This window comes from Wolffia australiana, chromosome 1 (assembly GCF_029677425.1).
Source record: "Wolffia australiana isolate 7733 chromosome 1, ASM2967742v1".
In the NCBI taxonomy this organism is placed as follows: Eukaryota; Viridiplantae; Streptophyta; class Magnoliopsida; order Alismatales; family Araceae; genus Wolffia; species Wolffia australiana.
The window spans coordinates 387,220-405,012 of record NC_135835.1 but is presented as its reverse complement, the minus strand read 5'-3'; the positions used below and the strand labels follow the sequence as shown (position 1 = coordinate 405,012).

The window sequence follows — 17,793 nt, the reverse complement described above, 5'->3', positions numbered from 1 at the left end:
AATATTCAATCAGATGTGGAGTTAAAACCTTTATCTCAATCCTGTGGGACTTCTGATAAAATCCCATCACAGGTTGGTCAAAAAACAATAAAATCCTTCTTCCTCCTGCTTTGTCAATGCCCGAGTGACCACACAAGGGTTCAGCATTCAAGGGAGAGGATGATGAAAAATATGATGAGGATGGAAAATAAGATGAGGATGATCAGAATAGCGCAGGAAGATCATAGCTCCCGGAAGGTGTGAGAGATGCCATCATTGCAGGGAAGATCATCCACAAGAAATGAGAAGGGTGAGGGATGACCAGAGAGAAGAGAAGGTAAAGGGTTTCACATATCAAGGGGTTCCCTGCCTTCTTGGTCTTTTTCCAGCCCTTAAGTTAGGGCTTTTGGTGGGCACATGGGCTGTTTCGGATTCATGGGCCGCATAGCCTGCCAGCATTCGTAAACACGGGCTCGAATCATATCAACTTGATGGGTCATAGGTCATATACATTACACACCAAGATACTCGTATGCTAGTTTTAAGCAATTAGTTTGTGTACACTCGATCGTCATGAGCCATATCCACTGGTCAAACAACTGTGAAAGCATGGGAAGCGCCGGTGAAGTGGCGGAGGGAGCCGAAGAGGCTCTTCGCTGCACCAAAGTGTCTCAGCCGATACACGCCGGGTTGTGCAGTGTCGGGGATGGCCCACTCGACAGCAGCATGGCTGTGCGAGCTTAGCCGGCTGGGTCGGGACCACCTGAACCGAAGGCAGAAGTCGTCATCATCATAGGCTGGGACCCAGGAGTCACCACCACTACTGGCCATCCTCTCTACGAGCGCAAAGGTCCCCTCCGTCAATGGGTCATTCCTTGGGCACGCTGACCAGAATCTTGCAGAGACCCTCTCGCCCTTTCGGAATGAAGCGTTGACTTTAACATCATCAGCCATGTCACCAAACTTGACTCCCAATGGAGTTGAGTCCACCACAACTGGAAGAAGGAACCCGATCTGCTTCTTCAAGAGGTCGGGTGGTGGCGGCCCTGCCTCCACAGCACTGCCGCCGATGAGTGCGGCTGTCAGCTTACGGAACTCCTGGATGTACCCACTGAGAGTGTGGGGCCCATACAGTGTGGAGGCTCCCTACAAAGGAAAAGCAATGTCAGATTGTAGGGGCAACATCAGTTTGTCTTTTTCAATAATAGGAGTTGTTTGACCTCATATCTCTGGACGGCATACTCCTCAAAGGTGGTCACGTACTGGGAGTAAGTGTTGGTCAACCCTGCGATAATGACATGGACATTACTGTCAAATTCTCCTGCTCCGCTGGTGGTCAGCACCGTTTTCACAGCCTCCCTGAGACGCCTTCCCGCCATAGTAGTGAATTCTGCCCTCAAAATACTTCACCTTGGTAAACAAGATCTGAAACATTGATAGAGAAAGAGAACGAGAGAGATTGAAGGGTACCGCCAGGGACACTGAGAATGACCACCTGGCCAATCTGTAGCATCTGTATTGGAAGGACAGCGGGCTGGAGGGAAAGCCAAATTCAAAGGTCAATAGGTCAAATGCAGAAAAATCAGGGAGAGCAAGGAAGGTCAACGCAGACTCACTGCCCACTCGTAAGGCTCCTTCATCTCGCCAGTAGTGAGCAAAATAGGCTTTGGATGCTGGCACTCTATTTGTGCTTTGCTTGGTTTCTTCAGCACGTTTCTCACTAGCCTCCAGAAGGGGTTTCCCTGATAGAAAAAACCAGAAAAATCCAACCTTAAAAGATCAGATTGTGGCCAGATGGAGGGAAGAATGCATTGACTTCCTTCCACCCACCTTGTCGTCTCCTTGTTTGAAGTCAAAAGCTCCGGGGCCATCAGTGGTTCCTGCCGCAAACGCAAAACCCATGGCAGCTGGGCACGTCTTCACCTCTTGATCGCCGATGCTAACCTTGAGCTTTGAAAAATCTATGAATTTATGGCGATAGTCAACCTTTCCTTTGACCGTTTCAGAGGCTGAGCTGAACAAGTCAACAGCTTTCTTAAACTGCCTGTCCCCAATAATCCGGGTGCTCTCAAATTCGTCAGGATACCTGAATCATAACTCTTGATGAACGGACTAATGTACATCCAGTAATGAAGACACTGTGGAAGAAGATTAATACCCAGGGCCGCGGCCGTAGCAAAGTTCGTTCTTGCCATTGCAAGTGCTGTGGTTAAAATCACAGGGTAGCCCAGTGTCAATGCAGAATGTGCCCCCAACATTAGGGCTGACATCACCACAATTACTTTGACAGAACGCCGCCACGAAGCCCTGCCGGTTGCCTTGCCTGCAGGTGCTACGAACCCGCTGAGTTGTGCTCAAGAAGCTCGTAGCCAACTCCCCTCCGGTGGCTTGAATGGAGTTGGCAATATGGGAGGCATGTTCTCCTGAAGAAAAAAAAAATATTGAGAAAGAGGAAAACAAAATGCAGTATGCACGATCTGCAGTTTTTTATCAGAAATCAGTGTCAAGGGTAGCACTGATGAAACCTATTAGATGAAATAAGAGAGGAACTCAAGGAAAAAGAACTCAGATCACGCGAAAAGAAAACAACATAGAGAAAACTTATTCCGCTTCCTCTTGTTTTATGCCGGACGAGAAAATATATGTGGTGGAGAACATCAATTAAAAGAATGGCATCTATAGCAGAACTCAGAAATAATTTCTAGAATGGCGAATATTTCTGGCGTAACAACCCAACAAATTATCAATTCTTGATATTCCCCACAACTACCACAGTAATTCGGAACATGTAACAATCGATATGGGAGACAAGAAAGGAGAAACACCGATTATTCTTACTTGGTTTGGAGATTATCATGGAAACCCTCCGAGAGACTTTCACAGAACTGGCACCAAACTTGAGTATATCAAAGCCTGCATTTTCGAGTTCTTCCTCGGAAGCCTTCTGTCTGAACCAGTCCTCCATGAACCGAGCAGCAGCTCCTTTGTTATCACCACTTATCAACGAGTTGGTGCGGCTCATTGAAGTCCCATGAGTTGCAAACCAGTTGAAACTACCAACCGGACCCTGCTCGTCGTCAACAAATTTCAGGAGAGTCATCTTCGTGTCTACGTCATGCTCGTATCTCTTCCTCTCCTCATAGGGGTTGTTGAGATGAGCACTGGGGCTACGGTTGATGCCAGCATCTAGAATGTCACCTGTAAATTATCCGAGGGTTTTTTCTTACAAAATGCAACAGAGATAAAGACACCAGTGCCAATCGACAATTAGGAAACTGGCTAAGCCTCAAATTCATTTAATTTGAAACTTTGGGCAGGATTATCCGTGCAAAGAACGATACATAAAGTAATCAAGGAAAATTAGGTTTGAGATCTAGTGGATAACATGATAAGAAAACCGGATATGAAGAAATACATTAACTTCTGAATGTGTCTGCTTACCCTCGTTGACCAAGATTGATCCAGGCCGGAGATTCTCGTGGGCTTGAACGATGGCATTCTCAATTCCATCGACCAGAACATCGAAAGTTTGGCGAACGAATCCCAGGGAGGTTATAATGTACGTGACATACTGAAGGTAACCTCCTGGACCGGCATGGGTGTGAATACCGCTGATGGCAACATTCTCTTCCGTGTAGAGATCTCCGTATCTAAAAGGCTCGAACACAACCATCAAATTGAGTTATGGAATTCGAGACATGGAACTTATAATATCGTCGCAACTGAAAGATTACCGGGAGATTAGAGATAAACGCAGGATCAAGCTAGAATCGGAATTCATCGAAGTCGAGAGATCAAAGTCGGGAATCGGCGATAAAATTCGAGCCTGGGTGTGGACCGTGCATAAGAAATTAAAATACCCAAATAAACAGAAGACAAAATCGCCATTCAAAAGCACATAAAAAAACTACGAAATCCTTCGAGAATACCTGATGATCAAGCTAGAATATGAATCGAAGCCGCGTAATCACAGAGCATCGATTCTAAACTGAGAATTGGGCTAACATAGAGAGATTGGGGTTTCCGGTGTCTACCTCGTCTTGAGCCTCTCGATAACTTTAATAGTCACAATCTGCGACGCCATGCACGCATCGAGATTGACAAAAGCCACGCGTTTTCCTTCGCTGCGGGGCTCCGCTACGATAAAAGCCCTCGCCCGCAAGCGGAAGTGCACCCCAGATGCCACCTGATCCATGTTGGCATAGCCCATCATGTTCACGTCTGCCGCGGGGCCGGTGATGTCGTGGCTCCCGAGTCCGATCAAGAAATCCGACTTGCCCACCACGTCTCCGACGCCCAAGAACATGAACACCGCGACGAGGACGATCCATGGCAGCGAGAAGATCAGACCATCGCGCGGCGCAGCGGTTGGCAACATCGGCAAAGAGGAGATTTCTCCAGCAAGACAGACTAGAGCCCAACTTCGCTCTTCCTGCTGAAGATCATTAGTTATATATCGTAGAGGTATATTTCGAATGATTCCCTTAAAAAGGAAATTTGTGTCGGATGTCCCCCTGATGATTTTTTTTTCTTACCTTTACCCACTTAGCACTCCGGTCTTTAGTGCGGTTTCGTGCACTGTACTGCCTACATGAAATGCTCATTTCAACGGCTGCCGTCACGGTTGGGGAATGACAGTTGCAGTCTTTTCCTTATCGGTTTTTGTTGATAAATTTTGGTCAGAAGATTAATTAAAAAAGTAAAAGAATTAGCTTTTGTAGGTAAATATTCCATTTTCGTAATTTGGCATCTCATCTATAAATAAAGGCTTCACAAGGAAAAAAGTACTCTGCTTATAGGGTTTGAAATTTTGGACCAGGGACCGGACAACTGGCCCAAAACGGGACCATCAGACCGTTTGGGACCATCAGGTTGCGTCCAGTCTGACGGTCAAACCAGACAGAGCCCAACACTTCCCCCCCCCCTCGTGCTGGTTCTACATCCTCTTCTTGTCATCTTCGGTTATTTTCTTCTTGTTTTTTATTTCTTCTCTTTCTTTTATTCTCATTTTCATCTTGCTTTATTCTTATTTTTCTCTTCATATTTTTCTTTTCTTATTCTTGCATTTTTCTTATATTTTTTTTTCTTCTGTTCTTCTTCCTCTATTTTTCTTTTACTCTTCTTCTTCTCTTTTTTTTTATTCTTCTTTTCATCTTATGCGCTTCTTCTTCTTTTCTTCTTCTCTTTTTCTTTTATTCTTCTTTCATCTTCTGTGCTTCTTCTTTTCTTATTTCTTCTTCTTCTCTTTTTTTTTTCTTTTTTGTATCCTTGTTACTCCTATTCTTCTTCCTATTTCCCTTATTTACTTTTCAATTTTCTTATTTATTTTCCATCTTCCTTTTTCTTCTTTAATCTTTCCTCTTCTTCTTTGGTTCTTCATTTTATTTTTTCCTTTTTTCTTTCCTTCTTTTAATCTTTTATTACTTTTCTCTTTTTCTTTTACTTCTTTTCTTCTTGGACATTATAGCTTACCATAAATGCCAATTTTTTATTTGACTATTCTTCTTGACTTTGACTTGTCAACACGACTAGGCCGGGATCACTAGAACCCAAACATTATATAATGTTTAGGTCCTTGCTAAAAATCCGGCTACCCAAAAATATCGTGCGTTACCGTTCCCGTTCCCGTTCCGGTCCCGTCTGTTACGTCCCGTATCGTCCCGTTCCGTCTTCCTCTGTAAGGCTCAGTAGCTCCCTCCCCCAACTTCAGTGTGTAAGACTTGACGTTCACTTGAGCAAGGTCTGCGTAAATTTTGAGCTAGGTAACGATTTTGGGGAGCCGATCGTGCTGTGATCTTCGTTTTTCTTCAATCTTACGTCGATCTCTGGCCAAAAACAAGGTTGGAAGATGTCGGTGCAGGAGTATCTTGACAAGCACATGCTATCCCGGAGAATCGAGGATGCCGTCAACGCGGCCGTGCGTGCTAAAGCTGCTGATCCCGTCCTGTATATCGTAAGGCTCTCCGCTTGTTTGATTCTGGTCGCTCCTTGTTTTTGGGTTTATTCTTTTCTGTTGCGCTGCTGATTAACAGTTTCTTCTTCTATTTTTTTTCTTTGCTTTTTTGTCAGTCTAATCATATGAGGAGAGCGACACCTTCAGCTATTACGAAGGTCAAGGCAAGGAAAATCCTGGACAGCAGGGGAATCCCCACCGTCGAAGTCGATCTTTACACCAATAAAGGCATGTACCGAGCCACGGCCGCAAGCGTGAACCTGGACAAAATGTGAGCCTTATTTTTCTTTGATTGTTCAAGAAAATCTTTATTAGGAGAATCTTTGAATGCACAGTTTTCCCGTTTTAGTTCTCTCAAATTTTGGTTCAGGAAATCAGCCACATTACTAAGATATTCTACCGAAACCCAATTGAGATGTGGTGAGTAGAAACTTGTTCATGATCAACAGGGACTTGCGAAATGTTTTTAATCTTGCTTTCTAGTCTTCCTCGTTCATGACTCCGACTTTCCATTGTGATCCCCCATATTTCATCATATCTCCTTACAACAGAAATCATAAATTCCTTTGTTTGCCGCCGGTACTTTCTTTTGATCGCAGTTATGACTTTTCGGAAGCTCGCGAAGGTGAATTAGGAAAATATGTCGGAAATACTGTTTCCAAGTTTGTTAAACATATCAACGAGAGGATTGCGGAAGCTTTGATTGGCTTGGATCCCACAGTTCAGTCTCAGATTGACCGCGTCCTTGTTGACCTCGTCAAAGAAGACCCCAAGGCAAGCTATTTTTCCAATGGACCTTCAGATTTTGGTCTTCAGTTATGGTCAACCTTTTTAATCCTTAATTTCATGTGTAGAGTCTCGTGAACTATTTGGGACCCTTCAAAAAATGACCCAGCATTTTGTTTGGCTCAAATTCCTTTGGTCTTCTGGTAGACAAAATTGTTATTGATTTTCGATCTGTTGCGTTTCTAAGAATGTATGTTAAACAATTGTTAGATGCTTATGCATCTTGCTTTCCCTCATAGATAATGATTGAAATGCATTTAGCGACCTTAACTTGTTGATAATATATTGTAGTATGCAGAATTTTGCCGTAGATGTCCGAGAAATGAGCATAGAATTGAGAATATTAGGTTCAGTTTGGAGAACCCTTTGATCAAGGGTGCATTTATAATTTTTTACTTATCAATCATATTGGGAGGATAACCAATTTCAGGTGACCTTCCCTTTTTTCAAACAAAAATGAGCTTAGAATTAGAATGAATGTTTTTAGAACGAAATGTGGCTTCGAGAATCAATGAGGTTGAAGTGGCTTTCTACTTTAAATATCGTTTTATTTCGTTTACCATCATATCTCAAGTTAAAGTACCATCAGAAATAATTCAATTATAATAAGTATGAAGTTTCCATTGTTCTGGAGAGATTGAATAGAAAACTTCGTTTTGAAAAACTGTTCGTGGCCTTTTTTTTTGTTTTTGTTGCAAAGTTACATCTGTTTATTTTTTTTATTACTTTTATCAAATGCAACATGGTCATCTTTCATACTCTCAGTTTTAATTCTAGTATATTTCATTTTTAGACTACGCCCAAAATTGACTAAGTTGGGATCTCAGAATTAATTGTTCCTTTATTCATTCAGAGCGAACTTGGTCCAAATGCTACAGTTGCTGTATCTATTGCAGCATGCAAGGCTGGAGCTGCCGAGAAAGAGGTGATTAGTCTTATTCTAAAAAAACTCATGGATACCTCATGCATTCGAACCGCAATATTTAATAATTCTGAAACATTTTCAGGTTCCACTTTCCAAGCATATTGCAGATCTTTCTGGTCAAAGCAGGGTGCAGCTACCAGTCCCTGCGATTAATGTAATCAACGGAGGCAAACGCATTGAAAACAATATTTTTGCCCAAGTATGACCATATATTCAGGTTATAAACCTTTTTGATCTTGGAAACTCCATTTCGGAGTATTTTGATAATAAAATTGACAATAAATTGGGACTATCAAATCTGATGTATCATCGAAGAAAATATGGTTTTTGAATCTGTTACAAATTAAGATTTCCCTTGTATAGAATTTTAAGAATCCTTGCCATTCGATATCTTGGAGAAAAATATTTATCTTTGGTTACATTTTTTGGGTACATTTAGAACTTTGGAAGGGCCAGCAGATTTTGTTAGAGGATGCTTAGGTATGCAGACCTCGTTAGCAAATACCTGTTGAGCTACCTTGAGTTGATTTTATGTCTGCACGCAAAATTAAATGAATCCATTATAATAATGGACGTACACTTTTAAAATTTGACTCTTCATTTTAGAACTTCCTCTTCCCATTTGGGTTTTGGGATTATTTTTACCACTATTGGGGATGTTTATTGATTTCTTGGTAAACTATTGGTGACCTTGATAGTCCAAATTTTACCAGGATATTATGATTCTTCCAGTTGGAGCAAATACATTTGAGGAAGCTATGGAAATGGTTGTTGAGTCGTATTCACATTTGAAGGTAACCAGTGTTTCTTATTGTCCTTCATTTTTTTTTCAGTTTTCGATTTTCCAAACATTTTGTATGTTTGAATCAAATATATGAACTCAACAAATTCAGATAAACATTCTATTTAAAATGTTTGGTTTAAGAAATTTGAATGATGCATATTTATGGATGAAATTGAATGTTTATGGAGATCTGAACTTATATTGACTAATTAGTTTATGATTGAAACTCCGGCATATTAAGCATTATGAAATTACTTTTATTGAAATTCAGATATTCTATGAATGAGTTCACTTAATTCTGTTAATTAGTAAATTCCATTTATTATTTATTGACGCACAAAATCCTGTTTAAAGAGGAAAAGTGGCGCCAATGTTATCAACTATATCTTTTAGCACATTTGTAAGTGCTTGAATCCAATACACTGCACGCTTGGTCCATATACGGTCCAGCAGCAGGTGTTGTGGGGAAGTGTTAAAGCACAAGATCTTGCTTATGATAAAAAACAGTGCCCTTGCTATTAGCTATAGCTTTCAGAACAGTTGGTAATCACTTGAATCCAAGTGATGCAAAACATAGAACAGTTGGTAATCAGTTGGTAATCACATGAGCTTTATGCAAAAAACAGAATGTGAATGAAAATGAGCTAGTTTACTATTTTTGTAGGTTTTATTCCCTTGCTCCCAGGCGACAGGCTCCTCCATTGCCCTGCCTCCTCTCTCTCTCCATAATCAACCCAAAAGTCAACATGGTATCTGTAAACAAGAAAAGAACAATTCTTGATAGCAAATGAAAGAGATTATAGGGTTTTATAGGAAGCCCTAATGGGCTAACAAGAGAGAGAAAATAAAGACATGTAATACTCAGATCAACACTCCCCCTCAAGCTGGAGCGTGGATGTTATCCACACCCAGCTTGGAACAGAGCTCCTCAAACCTAGGGGCATGAAGCCCTTTGGTGAAGATATCTGCAAGCTGTTCAGCGGACGGAACATAAGGCGTGCAAAAATCTCCCGATTCAAGCTTCTCTTTGATGAAATGGCGATCGATCTCGATGTGCTTTGTACGGTCATGCTGAACGGGGTCATGAGCAATGCTAATCGCCGATTTGTTGTCGCAGAACAGCTGGACAGGAGAGGGAACTGGACACCGTAGCTCACGAAGAAGCTGGGTAATCCAAAGTGCTTCACACAGACCATGCGCAAGGGCACGGAACTCCGCTTCAGCACTCGATCGAGACCACTTTCGCTTCTTGCTCCTCCAAGTAATCAGATTGCCGCCCAAGAAGGTGCAATACCCAGATGTGGACCGACGATCAACCACATAGCCGGCATAATCTGCATCGGTGTAGACTTCAAGACGCAGGCCGGTATGGCGACGAAACAATAATCCACGGCCAATGGTGCCCTTCAGGAAACGGAGGAGACGATGAGCAGCATGAAAATGGCTCATGCGAGGAGTCTGCATGAACTGACTCAGAACACCCACTGAATATGCAATGTCCGGGCGAGTGTGGGTGAGATAAAGCAGTTTTCCCACAAGTCTTCTATATGGGCCAGCCTCAGCAAGCTCCTCATCCGCATCGGCACCAAGTCGATGGTTCGCATCAATCGATGTCGAAGCAGGCTTGGCGTCCTCCTTTCCAAGCTCACAGAGAAGGTCCACCGTATACTTTCTCTGACAAATAAAGATCCCGCTGGAAGAATAGGCTACCTCTATGCCAAGAAAGTACCTCAACGGGCCAAGATGGCGAATAGCAAATTCCGACGAGAGATACATAGCCAGCTCAGTAATGGTCGTCGTATCATCACCCGTAATAATGATGTCATCCACGTACACAAGAAGAATAGCGACTCCCCCTGACGTGGAATGGCGGTAGAAAAGGGTGTGATCACCATTACACTGACGGTATCCACGACGCTGCATGGCCGTCGTGAAACGACCAAACCAGGCACGAGGAGATTGCTTCAAGCCATATAATGCTTTCTTCAGGCGACAGACAACAGACTGCGGAGACGATGGCACTAAGGAAGTGTAGCCAGGAGGTAATGCCATGTAGATCTCCTCAGTCAACTCTCCATGCAGAAAAGCATTCTTCACATCATATTGTTGCAAAATCCAGCCCCGATCCGCAGCAAGGGCCAATAAGATCCGCACAGTATTCAGCTTGGTGACGGGATCAAAGGTCTCCTGATAATCAATGCCATGTTTCTGAGTGAACCCTTGTGCCACAACCCGGGCTTTGTGGCGCTCAATAGAACCGTCAGAATTATGCTTCACAGCATACACCCAACGGCTACCCACGAGATGCTCCCCGGCCGGTAGAGGAACCAGATCCCACGTTTCATTGTGAGCAAGAGCCTGAAGTTCTTCCGCCATGGCCTGACGCCAATGCGGAAATGAAAGGGCAATGTCCACCGTCTTGGGAAGGGAAGTGGCATCAAGGGAGGTGAGAAGGGCATGATAAGAGGGTGAGAGGCGATGAGAGGAGATAGATTCCGCCAACGGATAGAGGGGAGAGGAACGGGAAGAGGGCAGCACGGCTAATGAGGAGGTGGCAGGAGGGGTGGAGGTTGAGGTAGACGGGGCAGCAGGAGACGAAGAAGGAAGCTGAGGCTTGCGACGAGCAAGGGTAATACCATAGCGTTTTTCAGGCGGGCAGCGACGGATAGGGAGCGGAGGAATCGAAGAAGGTGCAGCAGAAGGGTCGAGCGCAGGAGCAGATACTGGAGGAGGCTCCACAGGAGGGACTGAGACGGCGGCTGGAGGCGGGTCGGGAGGCACAATTGCTGGAGGAGCAACAGGCGGAGACACGTCGGGCGGGGCCGGTGAAGAGGGACGAGGGACGAGGATGAGGAATTCGAGTGGATCGGAGGGAGATGGGGACGATGAGGGTTCAGGAGAGGAGGAGGAATAGTAGGGAAGCAATTCATCAAACGTGGCATCTTTGGTGACGACGAACCGACGAGAGGGTGGATGATAGCATAAATAGCCTTTTTGGGTGGAAGAATAGCCAACAAACACACACTTGATAGCACGGGGATCAAGTTTATCACGACCAAGTTGGTGGTTGGGCGCATAGCATACACATCCAAATACACGAGGAGTAAGATGAGTTCGGAGAGAGAGAGTTGGAAAGGAATGCTGAAGACGGTCAATGGGAGTGGAGTAGTCAAGCACTCGAGATGGAAGGCGATTAAGAAGATGGATGGCGGTGGAGACGGCTTCCCCCCAAAAATACTTGGGCACATGCATATGGAAGAGAAGGCTCCGAGTCATTTCAAAGATGTGACGGAATTTTCTTTCGGCAACGCCATTTTGCTGTGGTGTATAGGGACAAGAAGTTTCATGGATAATGCCTTTGTCTTGGAAGAAGGAACTTAACGTGGTGTTAACATAGTCTTTAGCATTGTCGGAGCGGAAGCGACGAATGGATATAGAGAATTGAGTTTGGATAAGGGAGTAAAATTGAGGAATGACACGAGATATCTCCGATTTGTTCTTCAAGAAATATGCCCACGTGAATCGAGTAGCGTCGTCAATAAAGATGCATAACCACCGAGAACCGGAAGTACTATGAATAGGGGAAGGCGCCCAAGCATCGGTGTGAAGAAGGGGGATTGGGATCGAAGAAGGAGAAGACGAGATAGGATACGTGGTACGATGATGTTTGGCAATTCGACAAGCAGTACAAACAAAACGGTCCACAGAATGGCCTTGAAAGAGTTTAGGAAAGAGACGATAAAGAGTAGCAAAAGAAGGATGGCCGAGACGTCGATGAAGAAGCCACAAACGCTCGTGGGAAGCCGAAAGGGAAACTGCCGCAGCAGCAAAAGCAAGAGAACTCGAACAAGGACAAACAAGATAGAGCCCCTCATGCTCCTCAGCAATGGAAATCGTCCTCCCCGACACCTTATCACGATAAAAACATGAATTAGGAGAGAAGGTAAGGTCTTGTTTCAAGTCGCGAACAAGGCTAGATAGGAGAGAAGATGATGAGTAAGGCGAGGAACATGAAGAACTTTAGATAGATGCATAGAAGAGGAAAGGGCCACACGACCAATACCCGCCACGGTGAGAAGATCGCCGGAGGCTGTTTTAACTTTGGAGGAGCCAGAAACGGGTGCATAAGTTTGAAAGGCTCGAGGATTTGGGGTCATGTGGGCGGTGGCACCGGAATCAAGAAGCCAAGTGGAAGAGGAAAAAGAATGGCCAGGAGGGGATGTAGGTGTGGGAAGACTGGTGGACATACCTGCGTGGGCCAAGGAGCATGAGCCCACGACTGGAGGATCAAGCAAGCGGCGTAGACGCTCCATCTCTTCCGGAGTGAAGCTAGCGGGCGAGGCACTAGTCGGGAGAAGACCGTACAGCATAGGCACTTGACCCGGGGGGGGCACGGACGAGGCGGCTGCAGCAAGGTTGCTCGGTTGTGCGCGTTTCCGTTGAAGCTTGTAGCACGTCTTCTTAGAGTGACCTCGCTTGCAGTAATTGCAAAACAGCGAAGGATCACCCTTTGGAGAATCCTCCGTCCGAGCCGTCGGACCACGTGGCAAAGAGCCGGGTGGTGGAGTCGACGATGGGCGTGCAGACGAAGAGGAATGAGCTACAAGTGCCGAAGCCGAGTTCTGGGCCTGCTGAAAGCGGGATTCTTCAACCCGCACACTGTGGAGCGCATCCTTGAAGGTAGGACCAGTCTCCCGATGAATAAGCTGAGCCCGTACAACTTCATATTCCGGGTTCAGTCCCATAAGAAACTGGAAAACCCGAAGTTGAAGAGTATATTGGCGGTCCACCGAATGGGGGTCGGGCGGCATGTAGTAGTCAATTTCATTCCACAACGAAATGAGCTCCGTGCTGTACTCCATGATAGACCGGTCCCCTTGACGCAGGTTAGCGGCCCGATGTACCAATTGCATAGAGTAGCAATGTTGTGCTTCTTGGAGTGGCTCTCAAGTGCTGCTTCCCAGACCGCCCGAGCCGACTCTAGAGACATGAATTCACCTTTAACACTAGGTGAAATACTGTCCAAGAGCCAACGATGAACTACCCCCTCAACGTCCAGCCAGTCATAATACTTGGGATCGGTCCGGGAAGGTCCGTCTTCTAGAAGATGGCGCATGAGACGCCCTTTTAAAGTTATCTGGACGTACTGGCGCCATTGCAGGAGATTGAATCCAGTAAACATACCATCCGGAGGCATCCGAGGCAAAGAGGATGGTCCAGAGGAGGACGACCAATTCCCGGGCTCGAGAGGCACCGCAGATGCATGTGGCGTAGATACCGGCGTCGAGTCTGGCGTAACAGTAGAGGTCTGGGCTTCAACCGGGTTCGTCATGATGAAAGCAGAGTAGACCACAGTCAGAAGGCGCCGGAACGACGAGAAGCCGGGACTGCAGGCGCCGAGACGTCGGGCGCCGGGACGGTGGGAGCTGGGACGGTGGGAGCCGGGACGTCGGGCGCCGGGACGTCGGGCGCCAGGACGTCGGGCGCCGGGACGTCGGCAGCCGGAACGGCGGGCGCCGGGACGGCGGTCGCCGAGGAGGCGCGAGCCAGCGGCGCGAGCCGGCGCGAGCGAGCCGAGCGGCGCGGCTGGGACGGCGCGCCGGAGCGGAAGACGCTGGGACGGCGGATGTCAGAACGGCGAGCGCCTGGGAGGCCCGGAGCGAGACGGCAAGAGACCGGAGCGCGAGATCAGGCGGTCGTGAGAACCGCCGAAGATCGGAGCGCAAGGTCGAGCCCAGGAAACCCAGATTAGGGTTAGGGTTAGGGCTTTGATACCATGTAAACAAGAAAAGAACAATTCTTGATAGCAAATGAAAGAGATTACAGGGTTTTATAGGAAGCCCTAATGGGCTAACAAGAGAGAGAAAATAAAGACATGTAATACTCAGATCAACAGTATCTTAGATGGTCAAGGTTCATTGAAGTAAATTTCTAAGTCCGAATTAAAGCAAATTTCTATTTCTCTGTCCGAAATAAATTTCTCTCATAAATCTTAATCCAAATAAATTGAGAACATAACCACTCATCCATTTTACACGTATGACCACACCTTGCATTTTTTACTTCTTGAAAACATTTTTTCAATAAAAGCATGAATGTAGTCATCTTAAAATTGATTAATGATTTATAATTTACTCAATCATGTTGATCTATAAAAATGCCAGAACCATTGAAGTCAAGCTTTCTTCCATCCGAATATTTATAATTTTAATTATTATCCTTCATTCGATTGAAGTTTGGATCCCGTACGCTGATTATATCTGAATCAGTCCCTTATCACGTCAGTTTCAGTCATTTTCTTTTTTCCGCAAGTGTTTGTCATTTTATCCTCACGTTTACCAAAGCCAGGCCATCGTCTTGGAGAAGTATGGGCAAAGTGGATGCAGTCTAGGGGAGCGGGATGGTTTGGCTCCAAATGTATCTGAGTAATTATCATTACTTTCCTATCTTTCAAAAAAATTATCATTACCTTCCTTTGATATCATTTTACCATATATCCTGACCTTTCGTTTAACAAACTCATTAGTCTTTTGTTTTATCCAATGTTATGCTATAATCAGTCTTAAGGAGGCTTTGGATCTTGTGAAAGAGGCTATCGACGAGGCAGGTTTTCATGGTAGAATTAAGATGGCGGTAGCTGTTGGTGTTGCTAATTTACGCGATGGTGAGCTTCCCTTGTTTCTCTTTGATTTTTTGTATCATCCTTTTCTGAGGAAGATCTTGTACTATTCTATTGAAATCTTGGCTGGTAAATCAACTGAAATTTATTGTCTTGCAGGGAACAATCATAAGACGACTTTCAAATCGACGGTGGTAGAAGATTTGGTCAGGATATATACGCAACTCTGCTCAGGTACTGCTTCAGCTCTATCATTACTTTTATTTTCCTCTAATCAGCAGATTTTTTACTTTTTTTCGATGATATTTATAAATTCCCAGATTATTCTATTGTATCTATTGAGGATCCCTTCGACGAGAATGATTGGGAAAGCTTTAAGCAATTTACTCAACTCGGAGTTTGTCAGGTTGGTTCATCGATTTATTATCAGAAAGTTTGTAGAGACAGCACGCACAAAAATAGGGGAAGACCGTTCATTTGGTATTGCTAAGGATTTTTCACTGATGATTGCACTTGTAGGTTGTTGGAGATCAATTGCTAATTTCTGAACCAAAACATATAGATCGCGCTATAAGTGAATCTGCTTGCAACGCCCTGCTCCTTAAGGTACTCCATATTTCTTTTGGTCGTAGTATCACTTAATCTTCACACCAAATCAAGTTCCGATGTCAAAACCATTTGTTTTTTATGCAAAAAAATGGTTCGGTGCATTTGTTCGAAATTTGGGGGAAAGAGTCTGTTGATTTAGGTTGAGATTCATTCAGGAGATAACAAAACGAGTGACCACTGTACCCAACATCTATGCCTTACAAGATATTTTTGGTGCTCGATTCTTAATATATAGTCTATCGAAGCATTTATGAAAAACAAATTGACATTGGAAAGATACATTCAGAAGTTATTTTCGAAAGCTCTCTCCAAGTGAATGCCTTCTTCGAGGTGATGGTCATTCTGTTCATGCAGATGAATCACTTGGGAACGGTGACAGAGGCCATCGAGCTCGCAAACAAGGCAAAAATGGCACAGTGGGGACTGGTGGTGTCACACACAAGGGGGGAAACTGAAGATACCTTTGTTGCTGATCTTGCTGCTGGTGTCGGTGCAGGACTGATTAAAGCAGGAGGCCCTTGCAGGGGAGAGCTTTTGTCCAACCAGGTTACTCAATTAACACACTCACGATCTTACTGTGTAGGAGTATGCCTTTAATGGTGGCCATCTTTTTCATGAGCATATATTTTGTAGGAGTTCATCTATGATATACCACTTGATGGATGAGTACAATATGATCTTAAGCCAATATGATGTGAAATCTCCAACGTTTGCTGGTTGCAGTTGCTGCGGATAGAGGATGAGCTAGGGGAACAGGCAGCTTATGCAGGAGAAAACTGGCGACCTTGTCCCTGAGAGGTATAAGAGGTTCCAACAGCCAGTCGATTGGCTGGTTTAATGACCTGTTCTTGTCTGTTCTTTCCGATGAATGCAAAAATTTTATCTGTTTCTTTGAGGTGGTGTTTAATGTCGTCTTGGGGGGACAAACGAGAGCGGCACTGGACAATAGAGTGTGGAGCGCATAATTAATCCGATGGACATATCTCAAAGGTTCGAAAAATCTGGACAAATTTGATGACTTCCTGGATGGGTCAACCATCCTACCGTCTGGTTTTTCTAATAACGATTGGATATAGAACAATGAGTTTATGAGGAATTTTTAATGCATTACGGTTTGACAATGGCCTATGCCCACAGCCATTCTAAAAGTGCTGTAGAAATGATGAATGGCATATACATGGAAACTACTGACAGATAAGTGTCACGAAATATTTGATTAAACCCTTGTACCTTGTGGAAAATGTAGTGTAGCACCGCACCTCTCATGTTGGCGACCTTGATATATTCATTGGGATGATCGGCCCAAGATCAACTCATTTATTTGGTATATGTATTACATTATTGCAATATCCAGTAATGATTTAGTAGGTTAATGGGCTTACTAACTAGGTTGGTTCATTGCACATCATATGATATACTTAAATTGCAGTTATTTTTATGAAAAACTATGTTAAGTTGAAAAGAACCCCCTTTCTTTAGTGCCCCTAATTTTATCTTTCTCATTTTATTATTAGTCTCAAGTGACCTGCTTGGCCGAGTGAAACAAATCTCTTTGTTAATTATGTCATTCATTTGACTATCGTGTGTGAATAATTTTCTCAATGATTATTTTCTTTAATAAAAGAAAAACGTATTCCATGAGTAGAGATGCTCGTTCTAACGGAGCGGAAGATTTTTTCTGTTTTGTGATGTAATCAGAAGGCTGATGAAATAAGAGCCTGCTACAGTAATATCTTGTCTTATTTATAATTGATCTGTTATCCACTCTAATTTTATAGATAAACATCAACTGTAAGGTAGGAGTAGTAAGTATAGTTTTATAGACACATCTACCATTTTACTTTCCTATTATTTCACTTGGATTTTAAAGCACACATGTTTCTCATTTTTATATGATTATACCAATACTCTAAATTTCTATTGACATCACGTGCATTTGCATATAGATTTATTCCCACCGAGTGATTATTATCTCTCACTATTTCTTTCTAAGTACATAGTTAGGTGATGACATGTGTGTTGATTGAATAATCCAAACACTTCAATGATGCTATAGATTTATATTACTAGTAAACTAATTGTGGAAGATAAAAGTCTATGAATTATTTATGGTTATTAGTAAAAATAATAGTGACCAT

General features: G+C 43.9%; 2 protein-coding genes across 2 annotated transcripts; one reads left to right on the top strand and one right to left on the bottom strand.

Annotated features, from left to right (window-relative positions):
- Positions 1-443: 443 nt before the first annotated feature.
- On the bottom strand, positions 444-4,412 carry LOC144700165 (Neutral/alkaline non-lysosomal ceramidase). Its single transcript, XM_078571592.1, has 9 exons — positions 4,014-4,412; positions 3,421-3,629; positions 2,818-3,177; positions 2,138-2,402; positions 1,810-2,065; positions 1,596-1,721; positions 1,450-1,513; positions 1,200-1,369; positions 444-1,125 (listed from the first exon to the last, which is right to left on the bottom strand). The coding sequence occupies exons 1-9, from the start codon at positions 4,355-4,357 to the stop codon at positions 571-573; spliced, it is 2,349 nt and encodes a 782-aa protein (XP_078427718.1). The 5' UTR covers positions 4,358-4,412; the 3' UTR covers positions 444-570.
- Positions 4,413-5,584: 1,172 nt separating this feature from the next.
- ENOC (cytosolic enolase) lies at positions 5,585-16,550 on the top strand. The gene is made up of 14 exons (XM_078571603.1): positions 5,585-5,741; positions 5,820-5,932; positions 6,049-6,203; positions 6,532-6,706; positions 7,572-7,643; positions 7,726-7,842; positions 8,357-8,437; positions 14,776-14,852; positions 14,988-15,091; positions 15,206-15,280; positions 15,367-15,452; positions 15,566-15,652; positions 16,010-16,201; positions 16,379-16,550. The coding sequence occupies exons 2-14, from the start codon at positions 5,828-5,830 to the stop codon at positions 16,448-16,450; spliced, it is 1,398 nt and encodes a 465-aa protein (XP_078427729.1). The 5' UTR covers positions 5,585-5,741; positions 5,820-5,827; the 3' UTR covers positions 16,451-16,550.
- Positions 16,551-17,793: the final 1,243 nt, after the last annotated feature.